Source organism: Musca autumnalis, unplaced genomic scaffold (genome assembly GCF_047663935.1).
Source record: "Musca autumnalis isolate F117 unplaced genomic scaffold, ASM4766393v1 scaffold_3, whole genome shotgun sequence".
NCBI classification, from domain to species: domain Eukaryota; kingdom Metazoa; phylum Arthropoda; class Insecta; order Diptera; family Muscidae; genus Musca; species Musca autumnalis.
This window is the reverse complement of record NW_027411866.1, coordinates 115,967,093-115,990,823: the sequence shown is the minus strand read 5'-3', so window position 1 is coordinate 115,990,823 and position 23,731 is coordinate 115,967,093. Positions and strand designations below refer to the sequence as shown.

The 23,731-nt window shown below is 32.8% G+C and overlaps 1 protein-coding gene across 1 annotated transcript in view; it reads right to left on the bottom strand.

The window, feature by feature from the left end:
- LOC141397573 (uncharacterized) overlaps positions 1-23,731 on the bottom strand; it is a 173,480-nt gene that overhangs the window by 131,028 nt on the left and 18,721 nt on the right. The window contains exon 2 of the mRNA XM_073974010.1: positions 10,011-13,040. Coding sequence (XP_073830111.1) covers positions 10,011-12,644 — 2,634 coding nt within the window. The 5' untranslated portion in view covers positions 12,645-13,040. The remainder of the gene's footprint in view (positions 1-10,010; positions 13,041-23,731) is intronic.

The following is a 23,731-nucleotide window of genomic DNA, read 5'->3' as shown; positions in this document are numbered from 1 at the left end:
GCATACAACTTATCACCAGAAATCTGTAGGTATAAGTCCAGGACTTCATAGTATACCCTCATAGAAAGGTACCCCCATATTTTCGGTATTTTGAAGATTGTGGCCTCAATTTGTCAATAAAATGGCTGAAATTTGGTATTAAGTCTTCGTTGCGGGTATACAAATATCCACCTGTAATTTGCTGGTATAGGCCCACGCCTTCATATAGCCCCCATAGAACGGGGGGAGAAGTCTCCCTTGTCTCTTCTGGGATGTTTGTGGAACAATTATATAATCTTGGTTGGGGTAATAAAACTTTCTATCTGAAACATGTCGTTATAGGTCCAAGTCTTTATAGAACGGTACCTCCCGATTTCCGGTATTCTCAAGATTTTAGCCTAAATATCCACCGAAATGGCTGATATTTGGTATTAAGTCTTCGTTGCGTGTATAAAACTTTCAATCTGAAACTTGTGGATATAGGTCCACGTCTTCATATAACCCCCATTGAACGGTACCTCCCGATTTTCGGTATTGTGAGGGTTGTGGGCTCAATACTCTACCGAAAAGGCTGAATTTTGGTATTTAGTCTTCGTTGTGGTTACAAAATTTCCACCTGAAACTTGTCGGTATAGGTCAACATCTTCATATAGCCCCCATAGGACGATACCTCACAATTATCGGTATTTGGAAGGTTGTGGCCTCAATATCCGACCGAAATGGCTGAAATTTTGTTTTTTAATCGTGGTTGGCGAAATTAAACTTTCCACATGAAATTTCTCGGTACAGGTCTACGTCTTCATATGGCCCCCATAGAACGGTACCTCCCAATTTCCGGTATATTGAAGGTTGCGGCCTCAATGTCCCACCGATATGCCTAAAATTTGGTATTTAGAATCCGATGGGGATATAAAATATTCCAGATGAGAATTATCAATACAGGTCCTCGTCTTCATATAGCCCCAAGGAAGCGTAGCTCCCGATTTTCGGTATTTTGGGGGTATACAATTTTCCACCTAAAATTTTCGATATTGCTCCATATATTCCCCATACGACGGTCCCTCCCAATTTTCGGCATTTTGAAGGGTTTCGCTTCAATATACCACCAGAATTTTGTCGTTATAAGCCCACATCTTCACATAGCCCCCATAGAACACATGCCATATAGCTGCTATGTATAACATTTTAAGAACTCCACAAATATTCAACAATTTTTAATACACGTTTATTACTCTAATAGTATTTTTATTTCTATTTCTAAACATAAAACATTCTTTTCAATCGTTTGCGGCACATGTCAAGAAATTAATTGGAATCACAAACAAACTAAAGCAAGGTTTTCCGGTTGTGCAACATTCACCAAAAAGAATAATGAAATATTTGGAATAACTTCAAATAAAGGCAATAAATATTTCAACTCAATAAGAAGCTATGGAAGATTCATACTAAACTTTCATTTCGAAAACCCACACAATCTAGAAACGCAAAGTTGTTTTACCAAAATTTAATGAAAACATATTTCATTAAACTTGTCTTCACAAAAATTATCACACTTTTTTTAATTTTATGGCCTAGGTTGTGTCGTGATGTTGTTATTGAAATGGTGGTCTTGAATGAAAGTGAAATTTTGTTAAAAAAAAAACAGCTGATATTTGTGTAGATGTGAATCGAAGAAATGCTTAATTAAATGCCAATCACATATGCCAGAGAGCAGAAACAAAAAAACTTAAAACACGCTTAAGTTTTCGGCCAAACCAGCCAAAAACTGAATAATACGTCATAATTTGTTGAACCCCTCCAAAAAAGAAACATTGTAACTAACAACAACAACAAAGTATGAAACATAAACAAAGAGAAAAACAACGTCCACTAACACGCCCAGTAAACTGAAATCAAGACAAGCCACTTGCACGACAAACACGCCATGACATAAAAGCAACTCCTCGTTGAAATATTTTTGGGTTCATCTGAAACCTCCTCAACAAGTGTTGGGTGATGGCCACAAACATACATAAATACCAAAACTATTATCAATGGTAAGTGTTTTGGAATAAATTTTTGTTAAAGGTAGGTAGGGCAGGGGTTCCCATCATTTCAAGTTGATATTTTAAGTAGCTGAAACCCCGACTAATATTTGGTTGATGAGAATTGAAAATGAAAGTCTAGCCAAATCCCCCATGGAATTTTTAAGTATCAATATTTGTTCGTAATGCATACCACAACTCAACAGCTGATCCATAATACATTTTTCCACATTTTTGTTTTCCTTGTTGTTGTATTGTACTCTACCCATCTACATTACTCACAAAAAGTTTCACGCAATTTTCATTTAGAAAAAAATTAATTTTAGTTTTTATTACTTCACAAGTAAAAAATTTAATTCAAAACTGATGTTCAACTATTTTGCATTTCTTAGTTCCTCATTATTTATTTAATGCTTTGGGAATTTTCGCTCAATATTCATTTTTTTTTCAAAATTTGAATTCATTATTTCGCCAAGTTGCGTTTATTTGTTGTTATTATTTTTTGGTGAATGTCTTTCAATTTTAATAGCCAACTAATGCGGAACACTTTTTGTTTGCCAAAAACCTCTCGCTTCATTGAGTGCCAGTAGAGTTGGTGGTGGTGTTGCTTTATTGACTATTTGGCATTGTTTAATAAATTTGACCATTATTTTGTTTAAGGGCCATTGCCAATGTCACCTTAGGATTAATTTAATTAAATTGGGGACTTTATGGCTCCATTTAAAGTTTACAATTAAAATTAAGAAAATGAGCATGAAGAAAAAGCCAATGAGTAAATAGCTGATAGGTTGAATTCAAAATTCAGACCAGTGATCTGACTGCTTTTTTCTATAGGAAAAAATTCAGACCAAAGGTCTGACTACTTTTTCCTCTAGAAAAAATTCAGACCAAAGGTCTGACTACTTTTTCCTCTAGAAAAAATTCAGACCAAAGGTCTGACTACTTTTTCCTCTAGAAAAAATTCAGACCAAAGGTCTGACTACTTTTTCCTCTAGAAAAAATTCAGACCAAAGGTCTGACTACTTTTTTCTATAGAAAAAAATTCAGACCAAAGGTCTGACTACTTTTTTCTATAGAAAAAAATTCAGACCAAACGTCTGACTACTTTTTTCTATAGAAAAAAATTCAGACCAAACGTCTGACTACTTTTTCCTCTAGAAAAAATTCAGACCAAAGGTCTGACTACTTTTTTCTATAGAAAAAAATTCAGACCAAAGGTCTGACTACTTTTTTCTATAGAAAAAAATTCAGACCAAAGGTCTGACTACTTTTTTCTATAGAAAAAAATTCAGACCAAAGGTCTGACTACTTTTTTCTATAGAAAAAAATTCAGACCAAAGGTCTGACTACTTTTTCCTCTAGAAAAAATTCAGACCAAAGGTCTGACTACTTTTTCCTCTAGAAAAAATTCAGACCAAAGGTCTGACTACTTTTTCCTCTAGAAAAAATTCAGACCAAAGGTCTGACTACTTTTTCCTCTAGAAAAAATTCAGACCAAAGGTCTGACTACTTTTTTCTATAGAAAAAAATTCAGACCAAAGGTCTGACCACTTTTGTTCTATAGAAAAAATTCAGACCAAAGGTCTGACTACTTTTTTTCTATAGAAAAAAATTCAGACCAAAGGTCTGACTACTTTTTCCTCTAGAAAAAATTCAGACCAAAGGTCTGACTACTTTTTCCTCTAGAAAAAATTCAGACCAAAGGTCTGACTACTTTTTCCTCTAGAAAAAATTCAGACCAAAGGTCTGACTACTTTTTCCTCTAGAAAAAATTCAGACCAAAGGTCTGACTACTTTTTCCTCTAGAAAAAATTCAGACCAAAGGTCTGACTACTTTTTTCTATAGAAAAAAATTCAGACCAAAGGTCTGACCACTTTTGTTCTATAGAAAAAATTCAGACCAAAGGTCTGACTACTTTTTTCTATAGAAAAAAATTCAGACCAAAGGTCTGACTACTTTTTTCTATAGAAAAAAATTCAGACCAAAGGTCTGACTACTTTTTTTCTATAGAAAAAAATTCAGACCAAAGGTCTGACTACTTTTTTTCTATAGAAAAAAATTCAGACCAAAGGTCTGACTACTTTTTTTCGATAGAAAAAAATTCAGACCAAAGGTCTGACTACTTTTTTTCTATAGAAAAAAATTCAGACCAAAGGTCTGACTACTTTTTTTCTATAGAAAAAAATTCAGACCAAAGGTCTGACTACTTTTTTTCTATAGAAAAAAATTCAGACCAAAGGTCTGACCACTTTTGTTCTATAGAAAAAATTCAGACCAAAGGTCTGACCACTTTTGTTCTATAGAAAAAATTCAGACCAAAGGTCTGACCACTTTTGTTCTATAGAAAAAATTCAGACCAAAGGTCTGACTACTTTTTTTCTATAGAAAAAAATTCAGACCAAAGGTCTGACTACTTTTTCCTCTAGAAAAAATTCAGACCAAAGGTCTGACTACTTTTTCCTCTAGAAAAAATTCAGACCAAAGGTCTGACTACTTTTTCCTCTAGAAAAAATTCAGACCAAAGGTCTGACTACTTTTTTCTATAGAAAAAAATTCAGACCAAAGGTCTGACTACTTTTTTCTATAGAAAAAAATTCAGACCAAAGGTCTGACTACTTTTTTTCTATAGAAAAAAATTCAGACCAAAGGTCTGACTACTTTTTTTCTATAGAAAAAAATTCAGACCAAAGGTCTGACTACTTTTTTTCTATAGAAAAAAATTCAGACCAAAGGTCTGACTACTTTTTTTCGATAGAAAAAAATTCAGACCAAAGGTCTGACTACTTTTTTTCTATAGAAAAAAATTCAGACCAAAGGTCTGACTACTTTTTTTCTATAGAAAAAAATTCAGACCGAAGGTCTGACTACTTTTTTTCTATAGAAAAAAATTCAGACCAAAGGTCTGACCACTTTTGTTCTATAGAAAAAATTCAGACCAAAGGTCTGACCACTTTTGTTCTATAGAAAAAATTCAGACCAAAGGTCTGACTACTTTTTTTCTATAGAAAAAAATTCAGACCAAAGGGCTGACTACTTTTTTCTATAGAAAAAAAATCAGACCAAACGTCTGCCTACTTTTGTCTATAGAAGGATTGGATTGAAGTTTTTTCATTATTTTCGTAACTGTAAACACCAAGTGAATTAGCTAATGCTTTGACCTTTGTGACCTGCTTTGTTTTGTTTGAGAGGTAACATTATTAGTTCACAAGAAACTATTAAATCTTATTTTTTCAAAGCCAAAACTACAATTAAGCTAACATGGATCATCAAGTATGGATCTATGAAAACGTATGAGTTCGTGGTTAATTGCTTAAAAAATAAAAATAAATGTTGTTCAGTTTATATTCGTATATTTTACGATTCATCAGTTCATGACCCAACAAGAAATGATAAAATTTTAAAGGCTACCCCCCTTTAATCATCAAACACTTAAGAATAAATCTAACCTTGTATTGTGCTAAGGTTTCGATACAAATGAAACCTTAGCACGTCCTTGTTCCCAAGAAAATGCAATTGAAGAGTGTTGGGTAATCCGATACGACCACCCAATTTGACCATTGAAACTTATACTTGAAAAATGTTTAAATGGAGGAATGAAACAAAACCTGTTTGCGGAAATAAATTTACTGAACCTCAATATTTACCAATTTACTGTGTTTTTATTGTTGTTCATGTTTGGTGAGAGTTTTATTTGTTTGACTTTCCAATGACTTAACAAAACAGTAATACAGTCTTATATTACCTCTGATGGGTTACAACCCATTTTTTGTTTGTGTTCAATGTTTAGTGGAATATAGAGCGATTGCAATCTGCGTTGAACACATGTCGGTAACTTGGTTAATCTTTTGAGAAAAAAATAGGAAAAAACTTATGTTCAAATATAGGTGATTGCAGCATTGCTGAAAATAATTTTGAGCTAAAAGAAAGATTCCCATGCTGTATAGCCGATGGCAATACATTGGCTGACTGTTCAAAATATCACAATTGGCATTTGAATTGTTTGCTGTTGAAAAATTAATCAGTTTAAAGATTATGCAATATGGTCAGACCTTTGGTCTGATTTTTTTTCTATAGCAAAAAAAGTAGTCAGACCTTTGGTATGATTTTTTCTATAAAAAAGTAGTCAGACCTTTGGTCTGAATTTTTTTCTATAGAAAAAAGTAGTCAGACCTTTGGTCTGAATTTTTTTCTATAGAAAAAAGTAGTCAGACCTTTGGTCTGAATTTTTTTCTATAGAAAAAAGTAGTCAGACCTTTGGTCTGAATTTTTTTCTATAGAAAAAAGTAGTCAGACCTTTGGTCTGAATTTTTTTCTATAGAAAAAAGTAGTCAGACCTTTGGTCTGAATTTTTTTCTATAGAAAAAAGTAGTCAGACCTTTGGTCTGAATTTTTTTCTATAGAAAAAAGTAGTCAGACCTTTGGTCTGAATTTTTTTCTATAGAAAAAAGTAGTCAGACCTTTGGTCTGAATTTTTTTCTATAGAAAAAAGTAGTCAGACCTTTGGTCTGAATTTTTTTCTATAGAAAAAAGTAGTCAGACCTTTGGTCTGAATTTTTTTCTATAGAAAAAAGTAGTCAGACCTTTGGTCTGAATTTTTTTCTATAGAAAAAAGTAGTCAGACCTTTTGTCTGAATTTTTTTCTATAGAAAAAAGTAGTCAGACCTTTGGTCTGAATTTTTTTCTATAGAAAAAAGTAGTCAGACCTTTTGGTCTGAATTTTTTTCTATAGAAAAAAGTAGTCAGACCTTTTGGTCTGAATTTTTTTCTATAGAAAAAAGTAGTCAGACCTTTGGTCTGAATTTTTTTCTATAGAAAAAAGTAGTCAGACCTTTGGTCTGAATTTTTTTCTATAGAAAAAAGTAGTCAGACTTTTGGTCTGAATTTTTTTCTATAGAAAAAAGTAGTCAGACCTTTGGTCTGAATTTTTTTCTATAGAAAAAAGTATTCAGACTTTTGGTCTGAATTTTTTTCTATAGAAAAGATTAGTCAGACCTTTGGTCTGAATTTTTTTCTATAGAAAAGATTAGTCAGACCTTTGGTCTGAATTTTTTCTATAGAAAAAAGTAGTCAGACCTTTGGTCTCAATTTTTTTCTATAGAAAAAAGTAGTCAGACCTTTGGTCTCAATTTTTTTCTATAGAAAAAAGTAGTCAGACCTTTGGTCTCAATTTTTTTCTATAGAAAAAAGTTGTCAGACCTTTGGTCTCAATTTTTTTCTATAGAAAAAAGTAGTCAGACCTTTGGTCTGAATTTTTTTCTATAGAAAAAAGTAGTCAGACCTTTGGTCTGAATTTTTTTCTATAGAAAAAAGTAGTCAGACCTTTGGTCTGAATTTTTTCTATAGAAAAAAGTAGTCAGACCTTTGGTCTGAATTTTTTTCTATAGAAAAAAGTAGTCAGACCTTTGGTCTGAATTTTTTTCTATAGAAAAAAGTAGTCAGACCTTTGGTCTGAATTTTTTTCTATAGAAAAAAGTAGTCAGACCTTTGGTCTGAATTTTTTTCTATAGAAAAAAGTAGTCAGACCTTTGGTCTGAATTTTTTTCTATAGAAAAAAGTAGTCAGACCTTTGGTCTGAATTTTTTTCTATAGAAAAAAGTAGTCAGACCTTTGGTCTGAATTTTTTTCTATAGAAAAAAGTAGTCAGACCTTTGGTCTGAATTTTTTTCTATAGAAAAAAGTAGTCAGACCTTTTGGTCTGAATTTTTTTCTATAGAAAAAAGTAGTCAGACCTTTTGGTCTGAATTTTTTTCTATAGAAAAAAGTAGTCAGACCTTTTGGTCTGAATTTTTTTCTATAGAAAAAAGTAGTCAGACCTTTTGGTCTGAATTTTTTTCTATAGAAAAAAGTAGTCAGACCACTTGGTCTGAATTTTTTTCTATAGAAAAAAGTAGTCAGACCTTTGGTCTGAATTTTTTTCTATAGAAAAAAGTAGTCAGACCTTTGGTCTGAATTTTTTTCTTTAGAAAAAAGTAGTCTGACCTTTTGTCTGAATTTTTTTCTATAGAAAAAATAATTAGTCAGACCTTTGGTCTGAATTTTTTTCTATAGAAAAAAGTAGTCAGACCTTTGGTCTGAATTTTTTTCCAATTGGTGGATCCATTGTGCTTTGGTCTGATTTTTTTTTTATTGAAAAAAAGTAGTCAGACCTTTGGTCTGATTTTTTTTTCTATAGAAAAAAAAGTAGTCAGACCTTTGGTCTGATTTTTTTTCTATAAAAAAAAGTAGTCAGACCTTTGGTCTGAATTTTTTTCTATAGAAAAAAAGTAGTCAGACCTTTGGTCTAAATTTTCTTCTATAGAAAAATAGTAATCAGACCGTTGGTCTGAATTTTTTTTCTATAGAAGAAAAGTAGTCAGACCTTAGGTTTGAATTTTTTTATAGAATAAAAGTAGCCAGACCTTTGGTCTGAATTGTTTTTTCTATTGAAAAAAAGTAGTCAGACCTTTGGTGTGAATTGTTTTCTATAGAAAAAAAGTAGTCAGACCGTTGCACACTGGACGAAACCATTTATCTAGCGGCGCGAAAGTCCAAAAGTAAAACTATAAAATTGCGAAATATTTTCCATTGTATCGATTACAGACATTTTGCTGACAAAAATTTTATTTTTTCATTTTCGTTGTTGTAAATATTCACTCAGTTATTTACTATCAAATACAGGAAATTTTGCTGCATTAGATTTTAAAAAAATTGTTGCTAAAAAATTGTCTTCATATTTGTTTAAATGTTGAATAAATTCGCAATAAAACTGAACATAATTTATTTTTAATTGATAGCGGAGGGTGTGACTTAAATTATAAAAAATAGTTTTGTGTGTATATAACTATAGCAATAAATTAAAAAAAAAAATAATTTTTTGTACGGTTTTTATTGGTTTTACGCGCTTTTTCCCTAGAGTGCATCTTGTAAACTTGGCCGAACTTGGGTTCGATTATTTTTTGGGGAATTAAATTGGACTCTTTGGATACGGAATAACCGCATTAGGGCTGCAAATACTTGCAAATCTTCTGATAACTGCACTTTTAAAATATGGGATTTTGCTTGAAATTAATACTAATTTAGCTGAGCATTTGTATGTGAGCTATATCAAAATATGGACCTATCATGAGAAATTTTTTCAAGGAAGAGTTATACCCCCGGAAACCCTAAAATACCATATTATAGCTTAATCCGGTACTAAATATGGGATAACAAGTAAAAATTCAGTGAATCGGGGGTACCATAAAAGGGGGCTACATCAAAACATAAATCCACATTGAAAATGTTTTACACGCAGTGATAATACGGAATGCAAAATAACAGCCAAGTCGGCTGAAAAATGTGCCCATGATATTCAAAGTACGATAAATCGGGAGGTACGGTTACATGGGCATAATATCAAAACGTGCACCTATGTCCATAATTTCTGGTGGAAATGTTTTGTGACTACTAGGAACCCTAAGTACAAGATTACAACTAATTTGCGACGAAAATGTGTCTTAAATCCTCCAAATACGGAAAATCGGAAAGTACCGTTATATGGGGGCTATACCAAAACATTAGCCAATATTGTTCATATATGGCACATTATTACCCACAGACACAGGCTGTGTTTGTGCTAAATTTCAGTAACATATCTCAATTGGTTTTTAAGTTATTAATTTCGCACCGCTAAATCAGTGGTTTCGACCACCGTGCGTTGGTCTAGATCAGTTGTCAGACATTTGGACTGAATTTGTTTCTATAGAAAAAACATGGTCCGCCGGAATTTTTCTATAGGAAAAAGTAGTCAGACTTTTGGTAAGAATTTTTTTCTATGAAAAAATGTAGTCAGACCTTTGGTCATAATGTTTTTCTGTAGAAAACCGTAGTCAGACATTTGGTCTGACTTTTTTCCTATAGAAAAATGTAGTCAGACATTTGGTCTGAATTTTTTCCCCCAGAAAACCTAAACTAAAACTGTGGTTTGATTTGTTATAGGTTCCGGAAAATTTTGTTTAAGGCTCTAATATTTCGTTTTATGGACTTACCTTCATATTTGGTTGCTGCAATTGCAAGAATGTGGCTATTCCATTGCGCACACGATTCTTGACACCACGTACTGTGCCCTTATTCGAGCGTATTGTTGATGTTGCCGAACCACAACGTAAATCCTTATAACCAGCAAAAACATCGTCATGCAAGCTGCTGCGGCTTTCATATTCCGACAGAGATTCACTACCTGATTCCGGAAAACCACTATTGTTGTTGTTTCCAAAACTGCGGAAATTTTCATGTTCATTGACATGGAAATTGTAATATTTGTCAGCTTCGTATTTCCTGGGCATGGAATTCATTTTCATGTCAATAAAAGTGCCATCCTCTTGATTTAGGACAAATGTTTTGGACGGCATTGATGCACGTTTTGCAGAATTCGTAGATGCATTTTCCTGATTCACAGTGTTACGAGTCTGCACATAGTCATTTTGAGCCATCATGTAGTCTTGCGAACTAATGGGCTCATATGTAGATTCGCTGCGTTGCTTGTGGGCCTTGACCCTCTGTTCAATGTGATCTTCATCCTCTTCATTTTCGTTTTCTGCCTCATATTCGGTATTGTTGAGTTTGAGGTTTTTGATGTCCCTCAGCAAAGAATCGGGTAGGAAGGAGCCAAGTACCTTCCTTGAGGGTGAGGAAAGTTTGTTTTGTATTGTTGGTGATTGTGAAGATTGGCGCATAAATTCATTGGAATGCAAAGAGTCGCAGCTGAGGGAGGAGGCCTCGCTTTCCTCCGAGTCGGTGTATGAGGAGGAGTTACAGTTATGTTTATCCTTGCTGTTGCCATTGGCATGTTGGGATACTCTAACTTTGGTGGTTTTTAAATGCATTTCAAGGCCATTGGTAGAGGATTTTTTGTTGGGCAGCAGCAAATGGGCAGTGGGTGTGTGGGGTGTATGGTTTTGTGACTCCAAGTCACTGCCCGTGCCACTGTCCAAGGTGTCACAAGGTGAAAATTGGCCACTGGACATGGTGGAATAGTAAAGATAGCTGGGATTTGTAACATTTAATTCATTGACCGAGTTTTGTGCGGGGGCACTTGTGGCCATGGACGAAGTGGTGGTAATGTTGTTGGAACTGCTGGATCCACCGCTGGATACTGTTACGGAATTATTATTTTGTGATTTTTGCACCATTTTTTCTAAATTTAAATGTAATTCACTTTTCAATGATTTTCCGTTTCGCTGATTTTCCAATTCTTTTTCTTTGGATTTTTCTTGGTCTTCTTTTTCTTCTTCTGGTTTTTTCAACAAAATTTCACTTGAATTCACTTCACTTTCTTTTATATTTTCTTTTTTGTTGTTGTTTTCAAAATTTTCTTCGTTTTCAATTTTTACAATGGAAATTTTCTTTTCCGTGGATAAATTAGGAGGATTAGGGGTTGTGTTTTGGGGATTTATTTGGATTTTTACAACATGAGCTGAGCTTGTTGTGGTTGTTGGTGTGGAACTCTTCGTGGAGTTTTTGTTGGTATATTCACTGAAATCTTGACTATTATCTTCTTCTTCTTGCACTTTTTTCCAATATAGATTTTCACCAATAATCACTGAAGTTGTTTTCTTAGAGAGCTGTGGAGTTGTAGCCGTATCCGCTTTCGTTAAAAGACTGTTAGAGTTTTCTTTGGCCGGCCAACGTTTACCATCGTGACTAACAATATCTAAGCAACTATCTCTCTTGCCAAGCTTCAAACCACAATCATCATCATCATTATCGCCATTGTTATTTTCTTTATGATCATCATTATGATGAAGATCTGCTTCATTATCATGTTTGAAGTTGGTCTCATCATCATTACCTTGTTTTTCTTGGCCATTTGATGTTGTTGAATGCGAGTGGTAGTAGATGGTCTGGTTTAAGCCGTGATGGCCATTATTATTTTCTTTGTTACCATTAACCTGTTGACTAGTTTGCTGTTGTTGTATGGTCGTTGTTGAAGTTTCTGTTGTTGTAGTGGTGGTGCTAGTGGCCGTAATGGACGTTTGGTTACTTTCATTAAAGTTATTGCTCTGCTGATTTGGTGGTTTCTCTTGGGTACTCTCTCTCAAATCATGATCCCCTTCTTCATGATTATCATCTTCATGATTATGATCATTGCTGCCAATACTCTTCTCTCGGAAATTTCCAATACCGTTAACCATTATCGGAGCTTCCAGTGGTTTTTCTTGCAGCAGCATTTCCCTGGAAGTTAAACATTTGACTTGGACAACAGCGGGAGCCACAAGCTGGCTTGATTCGCAATCGCCATTGCCATAAGAAGAATCATTGATTGTTGTTTGTTTACGGTTAATATCAATTAGTAATTTATTATTACTGTTTTTGGTGTTGTTGTTGTACAAGTCGGTGCCATTCAATGTTGTTAAAGATGTTGACGCAGAAGAACCCGGAGTTGTAGAAGACGAAGCGGTTTGACAAGAATGTTGTATTTTAATGACATTTGATACCAAGGCTGCAGAGGATGGTCCCAAATAATTGGTGGGTATATTAAGAATTCCCGTTGTTGAACCACTACCACCACAACCACTTTGATCAATTTTTATTGAAATGCCTTGGTGTGGCGTTGATGCAGAAGTTGAGGAGGTAGGTTGTTGTTGTTGGTCCATACAATTGATAATGGTTTTGGTTGCCATAATTTTTGCTTGCTTATATTTTTTCTTAGAAGTAGTAATTCTTAGTTGTTTTTGGTTTTAAATTTCAATCCCTTCTTCCCTTTTTGTTTATTGCCTTGCAGCCAAGTGTAACCATAGGTGTTAGGCGGGCTATGTTACAGCTCTAGTCTGGTGGTTTTGTTTTTTTTTCAGTCTCTCTTCAAAGTAATTCAAACCAATGCGGAAGTTTTTTCAATTCGTTTGCTATTGTTTATGTTTTTGTTGCTGTTGCTTCTTCTTGGCAACACTTCTTTCTTTATGCATACATTTCTCTTATCTTCATTTCATTTGTTTGCAATTTAACTTTTGCATTTTCCACTTTGGTTTTTTCTTCGTTTGACTTATTAAATAGTTTTCCGCCTTTTCTGTGGGGGTTTTCTGCAAAGAAAAGACAAAAAAATTAATATTTCAATATTGTGCAAAGGGACTTTGAAAGCTATAGACACAGAACACACAGATGTCTGACAAGTGAACAAAATTATGCGCTTTAATTTCTAGCCACTTCTTTCTATAGAAAAATTCAGACCAAAGGTATGGCCACATTTTTTATATAAAAAATTCATATCAAAGGTCTGGCCACTTTCTTATACAAAAAAATCAGACCCCTGTAGTGCGATTCTCTAACTCATTTTTTGAGTTACCGACAAATGTCGGTAAAATTAAAATGGTTATAATTTCGGTTATTAACGATTTTTTTTGGTAAGTTAGCGACGAATAAAAAGTAGTCGTAAAGTTCTACTGATAGCAAGAGTGGTGTCAACTTTTTTTTGATCTTTTCATTCATAATTTTGCGTTTTCATCTTACCGATTTTTTTCGGCATCTTAAAAAATGAGTTAGAGAATCACACCGCTTGTTTGTCTACTTTTTCTATAGAAAAAAAATGCAGGCCCCTGGTCTGACTTCTTTTTGCCTATAGAACAAAATTCAGACCCCTGTATTGCGATTCCCTAACATATTTTTTGAGTTACCGACAAAAATCGGTAAAATTAAAATGCAAAGTTATGAATGAAATGTTCAAATAAAAGTTGAAAGCGCTGTTGCTATCGATAGAACTTTGCGACTAGTTTCCATTGGTCGCTAACTAGCCGAATAATATCGGTTATTACCGAAATTTTAACAATCTAAAATTTTACCGATTTTTGTCGGTAACTCCAAAAATGTGTTCGAAAATGGCACTACTGTTCTGACTACTTTTTTCTATAGAACGAAATTCAGACCTCTGGTCTTACTACTTTCTTCCTATGGAAAAAAACTCAGACCCCTGGGCTGACTACTTTTTTCTATAGAAAAAATTCAGACTCCTGTTCTGACTACTTTTTTTATAGAACTACTTTTTTCTACAGAAAAAATTTCAGACCCCTGGTCTGACTACTTCCTTCTATAGAAAAAATTTCAGACCTCTGGTCTGACTACTTTTTTGTATAGACAAATTTTAGACCCCAGGACTGACTACTTTTTTCTATAGAAAAAATTTCAGACCCCTGCACACTGGTCGAAACCACTGATCTAGCGGCGCGAAAGTTAAAAAATCGAACTATAAAATTGCGAAATATTTTCCATTGTATCGATTACAGACACTTTGCAGACAAAGAGTTTTTTTCATTTTTGTTGTTGTAAATATTCACTCAGTTATTCACTATCAAATACAAGAGTTTTTGTTGCATCAGATTTTAAAAAATTATAGCAAAAAAACTAACTTCATATTTGTTTAAATGTCAAATAAATTCGTAATGAAACTGGACAAGATTTATTTTTAATTAATAGCAGAGGGTGTGATTTATAAAAATTAGTTTGGGGTCTGGAGGGACTTAGTTATATAGCAATAAATTTTCAAAAAAAATCCAATTTCTTGTAAACTTGGCCGAACTTGGGTTCGATTAATTTTTGGGTAATGAAATTGGACTCTCTGGATACGGAATAACCACATTAGGGCTGCAAATATTTGCAAATCTGTTGATGAGGGATTTTGCATGAAATTCATACAAATTTAGCTGTGCATTTGTATGGGAGCTAAATCAAAATATGGGCCTATCTTGAGAAATATTTGCAAGGAGGAGTTCTACCCCCGGAGACTCTATAATACCATATTATAGCTAAATATGTTATTAAATATGGGATAACAAGTAAAAATTCAACAAAGCGGGTGTACCATAAAAGGGGCTACATCGAAACATAAATCCGCATTGAAAATGTTTTGTAAGAAGATTTTATACGCAGTGAGAACACGGAATGCAAAATTACAGCCAAGTTGGTTTAAAAATTTGGTCATGGTATTCAAAATACCTGAAATTGGGAGGTACGCTTGCATGGTGGCTATATAAAAACGTGCACCTATGTCCATCATTTTTGGTGGAAATATTTTGTGACTACTAGGAACACTAAGTACCAAATTACAGCTAATTTGCTACGAAATTGTGGCTTAAATCCTCAAAATACCGAAAATCGGAAGGTACCGTTATATGGGGGCTATACCAAAACATTAGCCGATATTGTTCATATTTGGCCCATTATTACTCACAGGTACAAACTGAGTTTGTGCAAAATTTCAGTGACGTATCTCTATTCGTTTGCAAGTTATAAATTTCGCGCCGCTAGATCAGTGTTATCGACCACCGTGCAACGGTCTGACTACTTTTTTCTATAGAAAAAAATTCGGACCCACGGTCTGACTACTTTTTTTCTATGGAAAAAAATTCAGATCCCTGGTCTGACTACTTTTTTCTATGGAAAAAATTTCAGACCCCTGGTATGACTACTAAAAATTTCAGATCTCTGGTCTGACTACTTTTTTCTATAGAAAAAATTTCAGATCCCTGGTCTGACTACTTAGAAAAAATTTCAGACCCCTAGTCTGACCACTTAGATAAAATTTCAGACCCCTGGTCTGACTACTTTTTCCTGTAGAAAAAATTTCAGACCCCTGGTCTGACTAATTTTTTCTGTAGAAAAAATTTCAGACCCCTGGCCTGACAACTTTTTTTCTATAGAAAAAAAATTCAGATCCCTGGTCTGATTACTATTTTTCTATAGAAAAAAAATTCAGATCCCTGGTCTGATTACTCTTTTTCTATAGAAAAAAAAAATTCAGACCCCTGGTCTGACTACTTTTTTTCTATAGAAAAAAAATCAGACCCCTGATCTGACTACTTTTTTTCTATAGAAACAAAATCAGACCCCTGGTCTGACTCCTTTTTTTCTATAGAAAAAAAATTCAGACCCCTGGTCTGACTACTTTTTTCTATAGAAAAAAAATTCAGACCTCTGGTTACTTTTTTCCTATAGAAAAAAATTCAGACCTCTGGTTTGACTACTTTCTTTCTATAGAAAAAAAATTCAGACCCCTGGTCTGACTACTTTTTATTCTATAGAAAAAAATCAGACCACTGGTCTGACTCCTTTTTTTCTATAGAAAAAAAAATTCAGACCCCTGGTCTGACTACTTTTTTTCTATAGAAAAAAATTCAGACCCCTGGTCTGACTACTTTTTTTCTATAGAAAAAAATTCAGACCCCTGATCTGACTACTTTTTTTCTATAGAAAAAAAAAATCAGACCCCTGGTCCGACTCCTTTTTTTTCTATAGAAAAAAAATTCAGACCCCTGGTCTGACCACTTTTTTTCTATAGAAATAAAATTAGACTACTTTTTTTCTATGGAAAAAATTTCAGACCCCTGGTATGGCTACTAAAAATTTCAAATGCCTGGTCTGACTTCTTTTTTCTATAGAAAAAATTTCAGACCCCTGGCCTGTCTACCCCTGGTCTGACTACTTTTTTTCTATAGAAATAAAATCAGACCCCTGGTATGACTACTTTTTTTCTATGGAAAAAATTTCAGACCCCTGGTATGACTACTAAAAATTTCAGATCCCTGGTCTGACTTGTTTTTTCTATAGAAAAAATTTCAGACCCCTGGTCTGACCTCTTAAAAAAAAATTTCAGACCCCTATTCTGACTACTTTTTTCTATAGAAAAAATTTCAGACACCTGATCTGACTACTTTCTTCTATAAAAAAAATCGGACCCCTGTATATGAATTCTGTAACTTTTATCGATTCAAAAGTTGTTAAAATTTCTTTTGTTTTTGTAACAACTACAAAACAAACAAATGAAATTGTTGTAAAATAAACTATGAGTAAAGTTGTTAAAAAGTTACGGAATAGGGGGGCTGGTCTGACCACTTTTATTCTATAGAAAAAAACTCAGACCCCTGGTCTGACTACTTTTTTTCTATAGAAAAAAAATCAGACCCCTGGTCTGACTACTTTTTTTCTATAGAATAAAAATTCAGACCCCTTGTCTGACTACTTTTTTTCTATAGAAAAAAAAATCAGACCCCAGGTTTGACTACTTTCTTTCTATGGAAAAAAATTCAGACCCCTGACCTGACTACTTTTTTTTATAGAAAAAAATTTAGACCCCTGGTATGACTACTTTTTTTCTATAGAAAAAAAATTCAGAGCCCTGGTCTGACCTCTTAAAAAAAATTCAGATCCGTGGTATGACTACTTTTTTTCTATAGAAAAAAATTCAGACCACTTGTCTGACTACTTTTTTTCTGGCCTGACTACTTTTTTTATATAGAAAAAAATTCAGATCCCTGGTCTGACTACTTTTTTTCTATAGAATAAAAATTCAGACCCCTTGTCTGACTTCTGAATTTTTTTCTATAGAAAAATGGACACTTTTTTCGATAGCAAAAATTAAGACCAAAGGTCTGGTCAGTTTTTTTCTATAGAAAAAATTCAGACCAAAGTTCTGGTCACTTTTTTATAGAAAAAATTCAGACCACAAGTCTGTTCACTTTTTTCTATAGAAAAAATTCAGACCAAAGGTCTGTTCACTTGTTTCTATAAAAAAAATTCAGACCAAAAGGCCTGTTCACTTTTTTCTGTAGAAAAAATTCAGACCAAAAGTCTGGTCAAGTTTTTCTATAGACAAAAATCAGGCCAAATGCCTGTAATGCGATTCTCTAACTCATTTTTTGAGTTACCGACAAAAATCGTTAACATTAAAACGCAAAATTATGAATGAAAAGTTCAAATTAAAGTTGACAACACTCTTGCTATCGGTAGAACTTTACGACTACTTTTTATTCGACGCTAACTTACCGAAAAATATCGTTAATTACCGAATTTATAAGCGTTCTAAATTTAAGCATTTAATTTTAAAACAAGTAAAAAGTCGTTAAGTTCGGCCGGGCCGAACTTTTTATACCCTCCACCATAAAATAGTCGTAATTAAAATGCAATAGTTAGGGTCCTTTCACAATTTTAGGTGGAACAACTTTTCGACAATGGTTAGACTCCTACTGACTCCCACTATTGCTTAAATTACACTGTGAACACAAATGTTGGGGCAGAGATAATTCCTTTTGGAGATAAAAGCACTTGGTGTGTGTATATTAAAAACCCCGAAGAAAGGCCTTGGTGAGTACATTATGAACCCCGAAGGACAGATCCGCCGTGAGTCGAACTTCCGCGTTATGGCGGGGCTATATCAAAGAGTCAACCTATCTTAAAATTTTTTGGCGGAAAAGTTTTATAGCTGGAACTTCAAGAGTCAAATTGAGAGTAGTTTCATCAAAACAATGTAGACCCTCAAAAATGGACCCATGTTGACGAATTTTAGTGAAGAAATTTCGTGACCACTGAAAATTCCCGAAAATCGGGAGGTACAGTTATATGGGGGGATATACCAAAACATGGACCTATATTGACGATTATTTTTGAATAGACAAAATTGTAGCTAAAATTCTTAAAATACCGATCATTATAGCTAGTTCGGTTCAAAATTGCAGCTAAAATTCTCAAAATACCAAAAATCGGGAGATACCGTTATATGGGGGCTATACCAAAACATGGACCTATGTTGACCATGTTTCGTTGGAGATGTTTTATGACCACTGAGAACTTCAAATGTCAAATTACAGCTATTTCGGTTAAAAACTGTAGCTAAAATGCTCAAAATACCGAAAATTGGGAGGTACCGTTATATGGGGGCTATACCAAAACATGGACCTATGTTGACGATGTTTGGTGGAGATGTTTCATGACCACTGAGAACCTCAAATGTCAAATTGCAGATATTTCGGTTACAAATTGTGGCTAAAATTCTCAAAATACCGAAAATCGGGAGGTACCGTTATATGGGGGCTATACCAAAACATGGACCTATGTTGACGATGCTTGGTGGAGATATTTCATGACCACTGAGAACCTCAAATGGCAAATTACAGCTAGTTCGGTTAAAAATTGTAGCTAAAATTCTCAAAATACCGAAAATCGGGAGGTACCGTTATATGGGGGCTATACCAAAACATGGACCTATGTTGACGATGTTTCGTGGAGATGTTTTATGACCACTGAGAACCTCAAATATCAAATTGCAGATAGTTCGCTTAAAAATTGTGCCTAAAATTCTCAAAATACCGAAAATAGGGAGGTACCATTATATGGGGACTATACCAAAACATGGACCTATGCCCATATCCTTTGGGATATAAGTTTGTTGATCACAAGGAACCCTAAGTGCCAAATTATAGCTAATTCGGTCTGCAAATGTGGCAAAGAACGTCAAAATACCTCAAATCCGGAGGTACCGTTATATGGGGGCTATACCAAAAAGTGGACCGATATAGCCCATCTTCGAACTTGACCTGCCTACGGAAAAAAGACCCTCGGGTGCAAAATTTCAGCACTCTATCTCAATTATTGCGGACGCTAGAGTGATTACAACAGACGGACAGACGGACAGACAGACGGACAGACGGACATGGCTAGATCGTCTTAGAATTTTATCCTGATCAAGAATATATATACTTTATAGGGTCGCAAATGATTAGTTCGATGTGTTACAAACAGAATGACAAACTTAATATACCCTCCATACTATGGTGGAGGGTATAAAAAATTCAGACGAAAAGTCTTGTCATGTTTTCTAATTCAGACCGAATGTCTGGTCATGTTTTTCTGTAGAAAAAGTTCATACCCCCGACTGACTACATTTTGTATAGAAAAAAATCAGACCTGTGGTCTGATTACTATTTTCTATAGAAAAAATTCTGGCCTGTAGTCTGACCCCATTTTTCTATAGAAAAAATTTAAACCCCTGTTCGGTCCGTCCCGACTATAACCTTCGCTTACTTGTTTTAAAATCAAGAACTCGTTTCTCATTGAAAATAATAAATATTCCAAATGAATATTCAAAAGACAAAATAAGTATTTTTATTTTGTTTAATTTGTGTGTAATAATCAAATATTACCGGTTATATTCTGTTAAACCTCATATTGAAAAATATATGTAAATATGTGTGTATATTTCAAAATTATAGATGCTGCAAATTGATTCAATCAATAAAAATCAACAGAATCGTTCAAGTTGTTAGAATATAATAAGAATGTATTCGAAAAATGTATACTTAACCCTCGAATGGGAATGGCAAAAACTCATTTTGAGTCCAAAGTGAGCATTAAAAAAAAAAACGTAACTTCTGGGTAAATGATATTGGATCTTGTAAAGGCGGGTACATGGCTAAGTAAATGGTCGGTAATGTATGGCTTAGTAAATGGGAGTAATATCCCCTCTCGTTCATGGAATTGAAATAGAATCATGGCACAATTAGCCTGGTGTGATACCACTACCTGGTAGTTCTGCCATGAATAGAATGTTATCTTACCATATAAAAAACAACAATCAAAGTTTAAAAAGCTCTCAAGTTGCCCCCATAACTCATTGTGGGGTTAATCAATAATTAATTTGAATATTTTTTATGTCATATCTTCTTCAAATCATAATAATGATTTCAATAAATTGATATGAAATATTGATGAAATAACCTTTGTCATTTTTTTGTTTCTTTCTTCGCTGATAGTCATATTGAAGAGCGTTAAACAAAAAATCTATAGGAAAGTCATTTATCATCATTGTACTGACATGAAGAAAAGAAGAAAACAAGACAAACAGACAAGTTGTCAAAATTGGTATTCAAGTCTTAATTGTCGGGTGGCACACGGATTATAGAATGCTCACTCTAGTATTATGAGATAATAAATATGAATTCGTTAAGTTTTAAATCTGGAGGGGTTAGCGACAAAATTGGTACAATTAAAACCCAAAAAAAGACAATTTTTTTTAATTACAGGTCTTAAAAAAATTCTTTAAAATCCAGATCTTGAATAAATTCTTTTAAATCCAGATCTTTAATAAATTCTTTAAAAATTCACGTCTAAACAAAATAATTTTAAAAAATCCACATCTAAATAAAAATAATTTAAAAAAATCCAATATGCCTATTCTGTAACTTTTATCGATTGAAAAGTTGTTAAAATTTCTTTTGTTTTTGTAACAACTACAAAACAAACAAATGAAATTTTCGTAAAATAAACAATGAGTAAAGTTGTTAAAGAGTTACAGAATAGGCCCCCAAGTCTTAAAAAGTAGTTTTAAAAATTCCACGTCTTAAAAAATAATTATAAAAAATCCAAATCTGGAAAAAATTATTTAAAAATTTCCTATCCTAAAAAAATTACAAAATCCACGTCTTAAAAAACATAATTTTCCAAAACCCGCGTCATAAAAAAAACATAATTTAAAAAAAATCTCGCATTGAAAAAAAAAATTAAAAATCCAAGTGCTGAAAAAATGGCTTAAAAAATTACTTTGAAGAAAAAATAATTTTAAAAAATACCAGAAAAAAATAATTTTAAAAAATCCAAGTCTTGAAAAAATTTAAAAAATCCATGCCTTGAAAAAAAGTAATTTTAAAAAAACAAACAAAAACATTGTTCCACAACATCCCATACGGGACAAGGGAGACTTCTCTCATATCAATGAGTGCACCCCGATTCATATTTAGCTCAATGATATGGGACCTACTGTTTATCGCCGAGTCCGAACAGCGTGTCTTAAGACACCACTTATGGAGAAGTTTTTCAAGGCTGAAATACTCAGGAAATGTCGCCAACATTACTGAGGGGTATTTTGCCACCGTTGAAAAATGTTTGATGTTGCCTGGCCGGGGAATCGAACCCCCGACCTTCTGCGTGCAAGGCGGGCGTGCATACCATTGCACCACGGTGGCACCCAATTTTAAAAAAAACCCCGTCTTTAAAATTAATAATTTTAAAATATACACGTTTAAAAGGAATAATTTTAAAATATCCACGTCTTAATAGATAATTTTAAAAATCCACCCAAAAAAAAAAAACAAATATAAAAATCCATGTCTTGAAAAAATCGTAATTTTAAAAAATCAATCAAAAGATAGTTTTAAAAATCCAAAGTCTTGAATAAAAATAATCTTAAAAATGCACGTCTTAATTTATGAAAATAATATTAAAATTATTGTTTTTCAGCACATAGATATTTTTAAAATTATTTATTTCAAGGCATGGATATTTTTTAAATTATTTTTTTCAAGACGTGTGTTTTTCTTTTTTAAAAAACTACTGTTTTTCAGGACATGGATATTTTTAAAATTATTTTTTTCAAGACATGGATCTTTTTTTACATTATTTTTTTAAGACGTGTGTTTTCCTTTTTTGTTTTAAATTATTGCTTCCTTCTTATTAACTTTGCATTTACTACGGGTTAATGTAATAAGTAAATATTAATTTTTAAAGCGATAATTGCTTGAAATATATTCTTTATGACGTGGATTTTTTTAAAATTATTATTTTTTCAAGAGGTGCTTTTTAAAATTAGGACTTTTTAAAATATTTTTTTTCAGCAATTGGTCTTTTTCTTGAAAAAAATATTTTAAAAAAATCCACTTCTTGAAAACAAAAAATTTAAAAAAAATCCACTTCTTGAAAAAAATAATTTAAAAAAATCCAAGTCTTGAAAAAATTATTTCTCAAAAATCCACGTCTTAAAAAAGTATTTTTAAAAAATACAAGTCTTGTAAAAAAGAATAATTTTAAAAAATCCAGGTTTTGAAAAAAAAATAATTTTAAAAATATCCACGTCTTCGACAAAGAATTTGAAAAAAATCCTAGCTTTAAAAAAATAATTAAGAAATACACGTTTTCAAAAAAAATAATTATTATTGGCATTGTTCAACTGGGTGCCACCGCGATGCAATGATATGCACACCCGCCTTGCACGCTGAAGTTCGTGGGTACGATTCCCCGGCCAGGCAACATCAAAAAATTTCAACGGTGGCAAAATCAACCCTCAGTAATGTTGGGGACATTTCCTGAGTATTACAGCCATGTAAAACTTCTCTACAAGTGGTGTCTTAGGACACGCCGTTCGGACTCGGCGATAAACTGTAGGTCCCATATCATTCAGCTAATAAGAATCGGGGTGCACTCATTGATATGAGAGAAGTCTCCCTTGTCCCGTATAGGATATTTGTGGAACAATTATTATTGTTCAACTGTTGAAGAAAGCTCTTGGAACAGATAAACCAAAACTCTCTTTCAATTCCCTGAAGATGATTGGAGACTCCAATCAAAATATTGGAAAATAAAGAAACTATATAAAAATCAACACCCGATTTTTATATTCAAAGAGCCTGTAGCCGAACAATACCAATATTAATAACTTTTCAAGTAAGCCGAACGATTTTCACTTCAAAAAATAATTACAAAAAAAAAAATTCTTGAAAAAAAAAATTATTTATTTATTTTTTTATTTATTTTATTACTTTTTTATTTTTTTATTACTTTTTTATTAATTTTTTCCAATACAAAGATTTTTAAAACTATTTTTTGAAATTATTTTTTTCAAGACGTGGATTTTTTAAAATTATTTTTTTAAGACGTGATTTTTTTATAAATTTTTTTTACGGCGAATATTTTTAATTTATTTCAAGACATGAATTTTTTTAAATTATCTTTTTTTCAAGAAAGGGATTTTTAAAAGGCGAAGATTTTTAATTTTTTTCAATACGTGCATTTTTTTTAAATTATTTTTTTTTCAAGACGTGAATTTTTTTTAATTTTCTTTTTTCAGGACGTAGATTTTTAATTTTTTTTAAATCTTGAAACAAAATATCTTTAAGTAAATCTTGTCTTGAAAAAGAAAATAATTTTAAAAAATATATATATAATAATTCTTTTTTGT